Source organism: Lagopus leucura, unplaced genomic scaffold (assembly GCF_019238085.1).
Source record: "Lagopus leucura isolate 7727_CA_CO unplaced genomic scaffold, USGS_WTPT01 Super-Scaffold_100014, whole genome shotgun sequence".
Lineage (NCBI taxonomy): Eukaryota > Metazoa > Chordata > Aves > Galliformes > Phasianidae > Lagopus > Lagopus leucura.
In genome coordinates, this window is record NW_024962268.1 from 1,135,802 (window position 1) to 1,150,926 (window position 15,125).

At 45.4% G+C, this 15,125-nt stretch overlaps 1 protein-coding gene across 1 annotated transcript in view; it reads right to left on the minus strand.

Annotated features, from left to right (window-relative positions):
* The window catches only part of DMRT1 (doublesex and mab-3 related transcription factor 1), a 54,042-nt gene extending 39,344 nt beyond the window's left edge, over window positions 1-14,698 (minus strand). Inside the window, exons 1-2 of the mRNA XM_042875396.1 lie at window positions 14,411-14,698; window positions 12,388-12,574 (exon numbers count right to left, since the gene is read on the minus strand). Coding sequence (XP_042731330.1) covers window positions 12,388-12,574; window positions 14,411-14,677 — 454 coding nt within the window. The 5' untranslated portion in view covers window positions 14,678-14,698. The remainder of the gene's footprint in view (window positions 1-12,387; window positions 12,575-14,410) is intronic.
* Between the last annotated feature and the right edge of the window lie 427 nt (window positions 14,699-15,125).

The following is a 15,125-nucleotide window of genomic DNA, read 5'->3' on the forward strand; positions in this document are numbered from 1 at the left end:
TTGCATTGCATATAGGGTATGGCTACTGGACCACATTTAGGAATTCGTAGCATAGTACAAGGCACAGACAGAAGCAAGATGGTAACTATTTTAAAAATCAGGATAGCACATACAGTACAGTTTCAATGCCTGGGAGCATGCAGTAGCACAGTTTAACTCACTGATGTGGCTGCAATTGCTGATTAGTCTACCTTTGGTCATGTATTTCATTAGGGAGATTCTGCATACAGTATGACAAGAGAATTTCACTGCCTGCATCAATTGACATGAGTTCTTTGATACATATATGAGATAGTAGTTCTTATTTATCCACTTGCAAAGAAACTACGCTTACAAAGGTATGTTGCTGAAAATGCAAAAGAAATGCAACTATTCAAGTAGCACATTTATTTGAGGAATAGGAAAGCACAATGAGTTTCCAGTGAGGAGGGTTCCAGCTTTTGGTACTTTACATTTGCTGTAGTTTTCAATTCAGAGTGACTGTATTCATCACAGCAGTGTCTGCAATCTATCTGCACAGTCAGCCTCTGCTACCAAAGACAGCTATGCTGTTAAAATTCCAAAAATCCATTGTTCAGCCAGGAAACATTTGCCTTCATACCTCAACAAATTTCGGATTTGCACCCAACTATTTCCCCTTGCTCAGCACACAAAGCACCCTTACACTCTACTAGCTGGTGTGGCAATATTAAGTCTTGCAATGCCTTAATTCAATTCAGAGCTGGCTTTGATTTCGGACAGTAGCCTTGAATAAGGCTGCTGTGAAATCACTCCCTAACTTAATAATCAGAAACACTGGAACAGTGTGTTTCTCCCACCAGACAATCATGACAGAGCTCTTTCAGATGTGAAAGAAAGTTGGCATCGCTACCTAGTTTCTGCAGAGACATCCTCCAGGAAACAAATTCACAAGATGGTTGAGAGGAGTATTTCTCTTTATTTTCCATTAGAAGTTGCAGATAATCTCTGGTTCCAGTGCTGAACTTTTAGCTTGCTATAAAGTTAATGTGCTACACAATGTTCATTCCAGGCAAGGCTGAGGGGCTGTGTATTTTCTGCCACCCCCAAAAAAGGCCATTATCTGTAATTACCCATTACCATGCATAATTATTTCTTCTATTCTGGTCTATGGCCCCCAGGACTTTATGCTGTTACAGCTGACTGCATTATCTTATCAAATTTGTTAAGGAAGCTTTTTTGACCTTTTGAGCACTTGTCACAGCACCTATGAAAGCTGGCTGTAAATTGTCTCAGCATGTAATGCATGATTTATTGTATATACCCTGCACACTGATACCATACAAAATATTACAAAGATACCTTCTCTACTCTCTCCCCCTCCCCACCTTGCAACTAAAAGGAAAAGAGGAGGGGGAAAAGGAAACCTCTCTAGGAAGAGAAGGAAAGGAAAAGCAAAAGGCCAGATTCTCTCTGTGTGAATTTGAGGAAGTAACAGCAACAAACGGCTAACTCTGAACACTGGCCTCCAGAGAAAGTCTTGGCTTCCCTGTTGTGGTCTCATATCCTTTCCTATGCTACCATCAAAGCTTCTCCTCCACTGTTCCTTCACACAGAAGCCCAACTGCTGACAGTTCAGCAAACAGAGAGGGAGGCTTTAAACATGTTCTCTTCCCAACACACAGCTTCTGTCAATGCAGCATGAAGTCCTGGGTGTTACAGACAGATTTGGAGTAATATCAGATCTAGAGGTGGGTACAGAAAGATCCAGGTATTTTTCTCCCGTTTCCTCAAAGTTCCCAGCTAAGGACCAGATGCTGTCTCGCATGGCAGCATTATTTGCTTCTGCTGATAAGTCTCAGTTAATCAACACACCATGTCACTCTGCTCTGTTAGGAAGGTGAGATCTGACCCTTGGAGAGAAACAAGAAAAGACAAACTGACTGCCTTTATCCCTCATCATCTCTTTTAGGTGACTGAATGTTCTCAAGACACATGCCTATCTGAAAGGGATATTCAAGAAATTATCCCTTAGGTAATTCCAGTGAAAATTATTTGAAAGCTTTTGAATTGTATGACAGAATAAATTTCTCAAATACAGGATAATCTTTTATGCCACTGTGGTAACAATCAGTAAACTTCAAGGGCTGCATATGCACTTTAGCCTAAAGCTGCATGGTATAAATTATTTCAGTAGAAGGTGCAGCTTTCTGATTAAGACTTCTCCCTAAAAGTACAGCAGAAAAGGAGGCATGGGGGTTTCCAAAAACATTCCTGAATGCATGCCCTAAGAGATGGCTTGCTGATCCTCTGCTGTGAAGAGATAACATTTCCCTGCAGCTTCCAGGCATAGCTCTCCAACAATGGGGCCCTGCAGACCGGAGCAGTGGCACAAGGAAGACATGGTGTTCTGCATGCACAGAGCAGGTCACACAGCAGCCTGGAGGATTGCTCTGGACCCACTGCCACAGAGACAAGCTCTGGAGTCATACGGGGCTGTACCCCATTTATTCACTTAGAGAAAACAAAACTTGCAGTTCTTCCATGTTTGCAGTCACAAATCACTCAAAAAAGTGTGCTTTTTCCCTCACTTCCCTAACTGCCAACAACTGCAGCCTTGTTTTGACCTCAGAAGTCAAATTAGCCTTTCTTGTTCCTTCCTCCTGGGTATCACTCACCCAAAGAAGCATGGATGCTCAGGTACACTCTGAACAACTTCTACCAGAGGGAGAGAGAAAAAAAATCTGTTATCAGTTGTATCAGACAAATGTACTAAAGGCAGCTGTGTCTCCTGGCTAGCAAGACTAACCACAGCCAAAACATCTCAGCCCATACCCAAGAACATGGCCCAACCAGGACAGATACATTATTCTCCTTAAAGATCAAATGCATATTAAAAGTAAATTAAAGACTGGCAGTGCAACAACCCTGCACCCATCCCAGGCTCCTTGCCCTTTCCCACACAGAGACAGACCCCAGTGCCTCCTCTCTCTCCTTATCAGGGCACCTACCCTTCCAGCCCCCTCCCACCACCCCAGATTCAGCAGTGGGCCATGGCCTGCCCATTGCCTGCACAGCTCTGTGTAACTGCTCTGCAGGCCTTATCAGCAGCAAGGCATAATGGAGCTCTGTCTGCAGCCCTGGCCTTATCCGCACTAACGTCAATGGCTGGGCTCTCCTGCTTCTCAAGGTTTATTCCACTGCCAGAACAATACCCATTTTCACTTCTGAAGAACAAATATTACTTGTTTTCTGCTCCTAAGGATGACTCTGGAGTCATGATACAAGCAAGCACTGCCTGGGGTTCAGCTTTTCCAGTTCCACCTCCACAGGGTTCATGGGGATGGTGCATCTCCCCAAAACAGCATTAGCCAGGAAGAAGCACTGCAGAATAAAACTGATGCTGTAGAGACAGCACATTTCAAGACAATTCAGGAGTTTCCAGACTTACAAGTTTTCTTCATTGTCTTGCTTGTGCCCTAACACACCATGTTTTTACAAGGTACCATTTTGTTGATAAAGTCAAAACCCGTCTAGTGAAAAGAAAAGAAAGCTCTAACTTGAACTTTCAAAGGCACAACCAGTTCAGAACAGTCATAGTGGAAATTCATTAAATCTTAAGGGAGAGGGTCACTGAAGGGCAAAGTAAATTGTTGCATCTTCCTGTGTGTCCACCACGAAGCCTTCCAAGCTTCAGCACAAGTGTGCTGGTTTAGACCACAGCTATGTATTTGCCCATAACTATAAGAGAAACCCAGAGGGCAAGCAAAAAGGACACCACCCTCACCCTCTCTCAGCCTCCAGCTTATTTAGCTCAGTGATGTTCCTGATAATGGAGTGGACTGGCCAGCAAGGAATATCAAAAGTCCTACAGCCACCTCACCAACTTCAGGCACAAGAGAAATTCTCCTTCCCATCACACGTCAGTCATTGGCCATACACTTCCAGTAGGAACCACCATTATACAACCTGCTCTTCTGCAGCAGCAATGCTGAGAAAGGACAGAATTCTCCATTTTTCACTTCTGGTGAACGTTAAAATGGCTCTTTGCATGTGACTGAACATCTAACAAGCTTTTCTGCATTGGAACTCTGTGCTCTGCACTGCCCGCCCACCAGCCCATGTGCCTTTCTATCACCTAGAAACACCACTGCAGTGATTCTACGTTTGTTTACAGAACGTCAGTAAAAGTGTTGCAGAGTTCAAAGCTCAGACTGGATTCCTGTGAGACTTATTTATAAACATCACTGTGTTAGACTCCCCACTGCCCATTCAGAACTTTCAGACCAGCAGAATAATCCTCAAAACCATTTTACTCACACAATTTTTATCTTCTGTCAATTCAGTTTCTTAATTAAGATATCAGGAGATACAAAACAAAATGCTTTACAGAATTCGCATCAAAGTATTTCCCTCTGTCAAGCAATTTTATAATGATAAAAGGTTACTAACTTAATAGAATCTTTGATACACGTTTCTGGTAATACACATTCTGAAAACATCTCTTAATGGCTGTATTTCTCCCCTTACCACAAATCTCAGCCCATTGGGGTCAATTCCACTGCCTTCACAAAAATTAACACCAGACTTAAGGTTTGTAGCCACACATGCATCCATCCCCAATTGCTATCTTAAACACTTCCATGACACCAGCTTTCTTCCTGGCCTTAGGAATTTCCTCAGTGTTAAAAGTCTACAGGAAATCATTGTTAATGGATCAGAGAGATCCTCACCCAAATTCTCTACTTTTTAAGAAAAAAATGCATGCAAGTTATCCAGTCCTGCTGACCTTAGTTACTGCTGAGGATGAAAGCAGAATGTCAGCATCTCTATTAACCGTGTCTTCCACATATAGAATTATTATCCCATAATGGACCAAGTCGCCATAAACTCTGAGTGCGTGCATTCCTGACACAATTTTAAAACCTCACAATTTTAAGATTCTTACTATACACAAAACAATTCTTTCAAAGGAAAATGTAATTTGAGAGGGAAAAAAAAAATAGGAGGAGGAAGAATCCCAGCTAGGAGACTTCAGCTTGGCATAATAAATTTCCCAGTTACACACAAAACCCCAATCTAACTCCAGCTAAAGAGGAACTAAAATACCACCATCAACTCCTGCAGAACTGAGAAGGCACATTTTGTTCACATTTAGTGCACACTTCATAAAAATGATCTGCTGCAAGCATTTAGCAAGCAACTTAAAAATCCTCCTATTATGACTGAAGAAATAAAATCTACAGAAAGTAATTTTTATTTCCACACTTACAGCAGGCTTCAGGCCTTCAATAAGATGTCTGTGGCAGCAAATTTCACTTCCAAAATCTTCTGCAGCCAACCAGAGACATGCAGCAGATGTTTCTAAGAATGCTGTGGGACAATGCTTGCTCCTTTGTTATGTGCGCTTTCAGTCTTTCTAGGACAGTCACTGCAACTATACTCAAATATTTGTTTGTAAAAAAAAGAAAGTTAAAAAAAAAAAAAAGTAAAGAAAAAGCATTCAAAATCTTTGAACATTATTCTGAATCCATGAAAATGAAACACACTATTTGAATTCTACAGGGTATGCTTGTTGAACTGAGACAGCAAATCAATTTACAAATCTAAAAATTATTACCATGAATGACAGCTAAGAGGATCAGCACAAATAAAGTTAGCACTTCAGAAAACTAGCAGCACAAAAAGCAAGCTCTCCTCTTAATGTTCAGTGTAACCACTGGCAGAATACGTGTGTAAATATATATCTATATATATATTCCTCTTCTTGTACAAACATTTAACTTGCTATTTAACAGGCATGCAACATGCTACTTATGTGCATAACAGAAGCAAAACTTACATTCAACTTTAGAAAAGAGAGGAAGGAATTAAAAGAGAAAGGAAATCTGGGAAGAAAATTAGAATTGTAGATAGTCATTGAAAAAAAAAAGAAAAACAAATAGCCCAGACACCTGCAGGTCCAAAGAAGCAAAACTGAGAGGAGGAGAAAGAAACTCAGTGCGGATTAAATGTAAAGGGATCTAAGTCATTAACAGGAGATCAAAGAGACATTGGAAGGGAGGCAAGGCTTTACAAATATCTGAGATAGGAGACCTTGGAAGAAATACGACTGGGATAAAATCATTATGGCTCACACTAAAAAGCTAAAGGGAGTAGGATGATGGCTGGAGTTAGCTAGAGTCCACACTTGATTATAAGCCGTATGATGACAGAAACCCAGGTTTCTACTAAATAAGACCAAATAGAAATGAAAAAAAAAAAAAAAATCAGGAGGGCTATAAACTTTGATATGGTAGAAAAACCAACCTCCAGGAGAAGAATTGCTAGAGACACCCATCAAACCTAGCCTCGTGAACAAAAACCTTATGCATGCACATCACTCTTACACAGGATCACTGCATGGAAATAACACCATTTGGACCCAAAAAAACCTGCCTTCATGAAGATGCAAACTGAGCACTAATTAATTTTGTTTCTGCACAGCTGACAAACTGAAAAGCACAGCAACTTAACTACAAAAGCTTACATCAGCCAGAGTTCTGGGACATCAGTAGCACTGCAGTACGGTACAGCTTGGTACGTAAGCCGTAACTACAGGAGCTCCAACAGCAAATGGTAGGCCAAGCTGTAAGCAACACAAGTGGTATGAACAGAAACTAGAGTCAGGATTAAAAAACAAAAACAAAAAAACCCTTCTGCTTCTACCCTCATTTCACAAGAAAAGAAGCTCAGTACTGAAGTGACCCTTCATAAGCTCTTCAAGAAAACAAAGCAAAGAGGTGCAACAACGTTTTTACTTATATAATGGAACTATTCATAACAGCGACTAAGGCCAGCAGATTCTAAAATACAGGAAAAAGTACAGCAAAGTTAACAGGTTAAAAATTTCGGAAGTCTTCAAAACTGCATTTTCAGTCGCCAGGTCATAAAACAATAAATCTACTGAAAATGGAACATGAGGCACTAATGTAAACATAAAAGCACGTTTATAAATAAAGCAGAAAAATGCAGTCTTTAAGGTACTAGAAAGCATGAGAAAAAAGAAAGGAATCACACCAATTCTCAGTTAAGGAAGCGTGCAGTATGTCTTCACTCCCCACTTCTATCTCTTCTCAAAACAAGAAAGCCCCACACATTCAGATAAGCCATAATAACTGTTTCAAGGACAAAGAAAGGAACAAGAGGTTAGTTGCAGATAGCATAATTATGTGCCCATGGATAGAAAACTCTCAGTACATCCACTCCTGCTCCAGTCTTTATCCTGGTGTGTGTAATGACTAAAGGAAACCACAAGCCAACACAGATAATTCTCTAACTGTGAATGCATGTATGCAAATGTCAGTATTATGATGGAGGAACGTCCAAGGTACAAAGAACAAGGGCTTCCAAACAACTCCCTTGCCTTCTGCAGGACGAGAAGACTGGAGAATCTAGTTCCTTGGGCAATTCACATAGCTGCTACTAACATCAATTCCACACAGACAACTGCCAAAAGCACAGGGTCCACCTGTAGCTGGTTGACATATACCCAGAAACCTCAGCCTCACGTGAGAAGACAAAAATCAAAACTTTCTATTTCCAATTCTCCGGGGAAAAGCGCTCTTCTGAAATGTGGAAGGATTCCAAGCTGCCTGTGGGATTCTACTTCTACTCTACCAGCCAAAGGCCTGCCACAGAAGCTCTGCTCCATAGCAAGCAGGTCTGTGGGGCAAAGACTGGGCCCCAGCCTCCTCTGCTCCCTCCTGTAGAAGACTCCCAGACCCTGACTCTGGTACAGAAAGCCTCAGATGAGACCTTTGATACCTCCTGCACAAGCGAACAAACACAACTGTTTCTGGAGTTCTCAAAATCTTTCCACGCTGCTACATCCACAGAAACTTCAGATGCAATAAAAGCCTGAAGGGAAAAATAATTCGTGCCCTTTTAGCGACTCATCTCTGAAAATCACCGCTAGCTTCATCTCTTTCACTGATACAGAAGAAATGCAGCGTATAAGCAGTCTGTGCTTTGATTAATAAGCACGTGTGACACTTCAGAAGTTAGAGAAACACAGGCACCTACACACAAGGGAAGCTGCAAAGACAGTGAAGAATATAACTTCAAATGAGAGCTGCAAGCTTAGCAAGAATTAACTGGAGAATTAACTGGAAACATCTAATCAGGGATGCAGAACCCTGCAACACTATGATTTAACACAGTCTAACAATGTCCACAGGCAATGCATCAAGCAGGAAATGACAAAGCTGCAGGCGATTTCCGTCATCTAGTTCAACCTGCATGTTGATCAGAATTTACCTTCATATTAATCACTTCAGAACACAGGCTAACACTCTCTTAAACACCTCTCATGATTATGCTTCACTTAACTCCTTGTCCTTATGCAGGTCACTCCATTGCTAATTGCACTTCTAGTTAGGAGAAAAAGTGTCTACTGTCTAATTTAATTTTGTCTTTTTTAGTTTCAAGCCGTTGCTTCTTGTTATGCTGTCTCAAGCACTGTAAATAATCCCTCCCCCTCCTCCATATTATTACCTCTCAAATATTTATAGACTGTTATATCCACCCTTAGTCTCCTTTTCTACGAGCCATACATCATTTCTGTCACCCTTCCCTCTATCCTTTCAGATTTATCTATGTCCTTTTATAATGAGATGCTCAAAACTCTTCTGTGGTGCTCCCAAGTACGGCTAAGCCATCACCGGAGAGAGGCAGACACAACCCCTTGCTTAACAAGCAATGCCTTTTTGAAGAACTCTGAGCAGAATGCCTGTGATTTCTGTAGAAATAGAACATATCACAGCTGTGGTCAGTGCTCTGCTGAGATCATTACAAAATGACATCAGTCAGAAATGAAAATAACCTGTTAATCCTGCTCTTTCATTTGAACAGAGAGGTTTGTTGGCTATGGGAGAAGCTAGGTTAAAACACCAGAAACAATGGACGGGTCTTCGTGACTCTCAGTATTGAAGGACAGTCAGCAGAACCAGAGGGCAGACAGCAAATGAAACTGGTAAAGTACTGGCAGCATGTACAAGAGGAGAAAATGATAACTGGAACGCAGTGAGGAAGCAATGACAAAGGGCACAGGGTGGTAACTACTGCAGGCTCACCAAGACCTGCAGCCTCCACGATAGGCAAAGCAGCTAACATCTTTCAGACTCCAATACTCTGACTTAACAAGAAAAAAAGTAGGCATTTTGAAGAATTCATAGAATAATTTAGCTTGGAAGGGCCCTCTGGAGCTTCCTTCACAGTTGGATTATGTTGCTTAGGCATCATCCACTTCAGTCTCCATTACTCCAGGGTGGAGATTCCACAACCTTCCTGAGCAACCTGTTCCCATACTTCAGCACTCTTCATGGTGAAATGTTTATGGCACCTTCCTGATCTTGCTCATCAGTTGATCAAAATGAGTCTTACTTGACAAAACTGAAATTCTGACTGCATGTAATGCTATACTATAAAGACTTGAAGGGATTTTCTTTCAAAAATAAAATTTTTTGCTTTTTTTTTTTTAATCAGACCATTATATCTTTTAACTATAGTAGCTCACTTTTTCATCCCATTACTCAATACAGGACAACAATGACTAAAAGCCTGTAGCAGCAGTGTTTGAAATCACAAGAATCATACAAGAGGTCAACGAAAAACAGAATATCCAGTTAGGTACAATCATGCTGAAAAGGTAACAGAAAAGCAAAGGAAGAGAAAAGAAGACAAAATTATCAAGATAAAATCTCATCCATTCCTCAAAGAGTTTCAATATGAAGGGAGAAACTACATACAGCAAGGTAAGAACAACACTGTTTTGTTTCCATCACGCATAGTAAATGTAACAAAGGGAAATAACAAGTGCAGGGTTATTACTTGTAGTTGCTGACAGTACCTTTACCTGGTCAGCCAATGATAGTACAAAGGCACGTAAACAATGTAAGCGAAGCCAACAGCAAACAGACCCCTGCAGAACACAGAAGAAGAAGCAGGTATGTAGGAGCATACAGTAATTCTATCTATTCTGGGTGCTTCTAAATTAGCCAAATGAAAGCAAAGGAAAAAAAAAAGAAAGAAAAAAGAAAGATCTATTTTCCAGAACTCTCCATTACCTCTCCTGCAGCTATCCCATCTCACAGAGGCCAAACATGACTCTCCACATGTGACCAAAAGGGAGGAAAGGTACAAAGCTGCATGTCTCCTCCATTTAGTGTGCACAGCTCTCGCCTGAATTTCCCCCATGAATGACCACGCTTTTGTCCTTCAGTGACTTCTAAATATTGAAATTGCAGAGATGGAAAACCAAACGGACATGGAACTAAGAAGGATCCAGGCTTAAAAACATTGCGCTGAGATGTCTCGAGGGCACATTTTAAGTACTTTTCTACCACCTTTTCCTGAGGTTTCACATATTTGCTAGCCTAACCAAATACAGTTGCCCCACAGGAAGAAAGACAATTGCTTTAGATGCCCTGCAGTCACAACTTGTTGCCCTGTATAATTAAATAGCCGTTGTTTTCAAACAGCCTGTAACTCTTTTAGAGAAAACACACAGAAACTGCAAAATATATTTTCAGGAGGTTCAGCCACCCCTTCCCAACACCCTACAGATGTCCAGATGGCTGCTGTTTCTCCGGAAAAAAACAGGAGGAATAACAGGAGGAGTCTGCCCCTCCAGAGCAAGCACGGCTGCTGAGCCTCAGAAGGAAAATGGCAAACCCCTATGTTAACAACTGTAATAATTCATTTTTCCTCCCTTCAAAAACAGCATGTCACAAAGGCATCTGAAAAACAGTCTCCGGCCTCTGCAGGTGCTGCAATATTTCTGATTTGCTGATAAAATGGATACAGTGAGGAAAGACTCTCTGCCTGGCACTATGTCTGATTTGTGTGACTCCTTCATACATTACTCCTCCAGTGGCAAACAGTGCTCTGCGTGGTGGACTTCAAAAGACAAACGACTCTTGTGAAGCCGAAAACTTACCCAAGGAAGAGAATTACTTCTGTCAAAATGATCTCTAACACATGTCATACAGGGACTGCAGCTCTCCCAGGAGCCCCAGACCTCTCCAGGGCTGGCAGGGAGCTGCTGGCTCCCACTGCCAAGAAAAGTTGGAGTCTGCCTGCGTTAACTACTGTCAGCTCTTACAAAATGCACACCTTAGCCTACCAAGCCACCTCTCGTTTCTTTGGTGCTGTGTCAATTTAATTCAATATATGCAGATAACTCCCACTGTCCTTCCTCCATTCTCTGCTAAAGACTGGGTCTCTTGCTTTGCCTACGTATACAGTACCAGTAAAATGACAGAACAGCAATGAAAGAATAATAGAATAACAGAATCATGGAAAAGACTTCTCAGATCATCTAAATCCAATAGTCAATACTACTGGAAATGGCCTGTGGAGCAGGACACACATCCAGGTGCTGTGCTGTTATCACTTAATGCAAGGCACTGACCCCTTCAGAAACATCTCTTTAGCTCAAAAGAATATTCACCTGTGTTATTAACATCCGCACAGATGATTAAAAATGAACTGCATTTCTTTTTTTTTATGTCTTTTTTTTCTTTTCCTTTTTCTGCCTATCACAAAATCATTAAGCAGGAAAAGGCCTCTAGGATCACCTAGTCCAGCACCAGCCTCTCCTCACCGTGCCCACTAACCATGTCCCTCAGTGCCCTCAGTGCCACATCTCCACGGTTCTTGAATACTTCCAGAGGTGGTAACACCACCACCTCCCTGGGCAGCCCATTCTAATGCTTCACCACTCTTTTCAAAAAGAAATACCAACTGTCTATACAACAGAAGTCAATGATGTCAATATTGTTCTCTTGTATATTCCACTGCTCTACCTATCAGGCAGAAGCTCTGCAGAAAAAAAAGACTTGCCTGGAGTCAGCGCCTTTTAGTCCTCGTTGTGCTCAGGCATAGTTTTACTACACCTGTGAACAAATACAGTTTGTTTTTTGCTTGTTTTTGCAAAGGTCAAATGCAATACAAAGATTGTGCAGTAGGGTGGAAGGATTGCCACCAGCCCATCGTGGCTCATCGCACCTGGCTGCATGGCACTGGGGGACCCACACCTGATGGCAGCACCCTTACACAGCTCCTGCACTACAAGGAACTTTGCATCTCTGCAGACAAGCAGCCAGGGAGTAAGTGGTTGCCAGGACTGGCAGAAACAGAGAAGGAAATGTGTTTGGGGAGAAAAGAGAAAAACTCCTTGTGAATCACTACTTGCAGGTCCACACACCATGAAATTCTGAGCTATTCTGAGCTGGTCCATTCTGAGCTAAATTTATTTTTCAAGTGGAAATAATGAAACACGATGGACAAACACTGGCTTCCTCCTTCTTGCTAGCTGCACCAGGCAGCATACAGAGCAGCAGTGCTGCCTGGGCAGCAAGGAGCAGTGGGCCCCTCACCGGTACTGACCTGGTGGTGCGCTTGCTGCTGCTGCTGCTGCCGTGCTTGTGGAGTGCACAGGGCTGCTGCTGTCCTGCAGGAGACAGGAGCTGCTGCTGCTGCTCTTCTTGACAGCTGGCTCTGGGGCGCTGGGCAAGGGCACGGGGTGGCTGATCCCCAGCTCCTCTTCCTGGGCTTGCTGCCTCCTCAGTGCAACCTGGGGAGGAGAAAGCAGATGTAGAGCACAAGCAATAATGGCAGCAAAGCAAGGCTCAAACCCAAGGCTTTTCTTCTCTATACTTTACAGTGCTGACATCATGATCCAGCCAGTGGGTATGGGAAGATAAAAGAGAACTTACAAAGCCATTTAAAACCCCTTTTCCATGCAAATACCTCTGAATGAACCCATGAAATGCTGGGGCTACTCATACAGTAAAGCTGACTGTATAGCTGCTCTTAGTTAGAGTATACTGTTAGAAGCACCCCACTCTGCTGACAAACAGCTCTCGGGGACAAGAAATGGGTCTGCTTTACTGTTAAGGCAGTTCTTCATGAGGGCTTATCCATGCAATCTGTTGCTCTTCCAAAATGATCTGCCCCAAGGCTGGGCTGCCTTGCAGCTCCCTGTTGGAAACCATGTACCCAGACCTTGCTTGGGGCAAAACAGGCTTTGGAGCAACAGCAGTGCTGGGGAAAAAGCAGGAACTGCTGCTACTGTGTGCTGTGCATCGGTCCTCACTGGGACACTGCAAGACGGCTCTCTGCCTCCTTCCTGCCTCTGCTGCTCTGTATGTGCTGTACTCAATAGACAATGAGGGCTCCCCAGCAGACCTCTGGGCAGCAAGGCAGTCCAGCATGGCTCTGCCCATGCCGAGCCCCAGCACACAGACAGACAGCTTGCCTACAGCCACCTCCGTTTACCTTGCCACACAGCTGCTGGCCTCCACCTGCATCCGAATCCCAAGTGATCTGCCCCAAGCTGCAGGCTGCAACCACTTCTGTAAGTTCTCCTGGATGATTCCCCAGCATTTCCCTCTGGCCCCTGGCCATTCTCAGCAGCAATGCCATTCTAACACAGACATGTAGTATACCACCAAAGCGAAATCAGCGACAGCTGGTGAAACACTTTCAGAGCAGAGCATGTAGGTGTGCGCACACTGCGGAACTCAGCCCCTCTCCTTGTTCTGACCCCACAAGTCAACAGCCTTGACCTGCAGCATTCCTCTGGTGCAGAAGGACTGCTGCAGGGATACATCTGAAGGAGTACAGGCAGTGCGGCTCCCACTCCAACACGACTCAGTGTGGGAGGGAGTGCCTCAGTGCCACCTCCCAGCTAGGTAGGGAGCAGCAACCCAGATGTCACCTGCGTGGTCTGACAGCCCTGTGATCATCTGATGAACAGGCCTGCGCAGGACAGGACGCAGCCTGCTTTGCTGCCAAACACCACAGGTTTGTCACTTAGGTTTAGGTGTACCTGGCTACACACCAAGCCTCTTCACACAACACACAGAAAGTTTTGAAAACACTGTTTAAAAAATCTGCCTTTTTAGAAATGAGCTCAACTAAAGACACACACGCTCAGATGTAGCAAACACAAAAGCTGCAAGTGGAAGAGAGCTACTAATGTCTGGTTGACTGTCTGGCTAAAAGCAAGTTGTCAAAGAGGAGAGAAAGCCCAATTTGATGTTAACTACAACTTCTAGCACAGATCCACTTATTGGAAGGGCACAAGTGCACTTCAGTTTCAGCCGCTTTTAAAGCAGAAGCACAGTCAGATGTTTTACAAGCACTGCCGGGTGCGTTCGGCTGCCACTCGGAGCGCAGAGGTGAAGCAGCCCGACTTCAGCGTCGAGGACACCGCGTGCAAACAGACATCGAACGGCGCCCGAGCGCCTGCTTCCGTCGGGAAGGGCAGCGGCTGGCTCCACCCGGCCGGCCCCGGCTCTGCGGGCAGCGCGCTCACCGGCCGGCCCCTGCCCCGCTCCCCCCGGCCCCGCCGCGCGGCGCGGAGCTGCGGACGCTGCGGGCACCGCTCCGCCGCCCCGCGTCTCACCTGCGCGGCCATCACCCGCTGCCGCTCGGCGATCAGACTGCACTTCTTGCACTGGCAGTCCCGCCACATGCAGAACCGCTTGTGCCCCTTCAGCGGCGAGGAGTAGCCGTGGTTGCGGCAGCGGGCGCACTTGGGCAGACGCGGCAGCTTCTTGCTCGCCGCCGGGGCGGCCGCCATTTGGGCCGCCGCCTTGCCGAGGCCGCCCGCCTTGTCCCCCGGCCCGGCGCCGTCCGGGGGCTTGCTGACAGCCGGGGAGTCACCGGGCATGGCGGCCCGGCGAGGCTTCGGCGCGGCTCTGCCCGGCCTCGCCCCGTCCCGTCGCGTACCGTCCCGCCACCCCCCGCGTTTTGGCGGGAGGCCGCAGCCCGGCCTCGCCCCTCCCGCCTCCCGCCGCCCGCCGCCCCCCGCCCCCGGGCTGCTAGCCACCAGCCCTCGCCCCCGGCGGGCCGGGCGCCGGAGCGGGCCGCCCTGCCCGCCCTCCGCGTCCAGCCCCGCGCGCCCAACCCGGCCGCGCCGTCGGGGCGTCCCGGGCGACCCTGCCGCGGAGCCACGGCGCAGCGGTCGGGAGCCCCCGCCGGCGGCGCTCCGCGGCCCCGCTTCGTGCCCCGCTGCCCGCGCGGGGTTCGGCGCGCGAGGGTGGTTCCGTGGGCCGTTGGGGGAGCGCGGAGAGCCGGCCTCTTGGTGCCGGCACCAGACGGCCGAAGCCGCGCGCTGC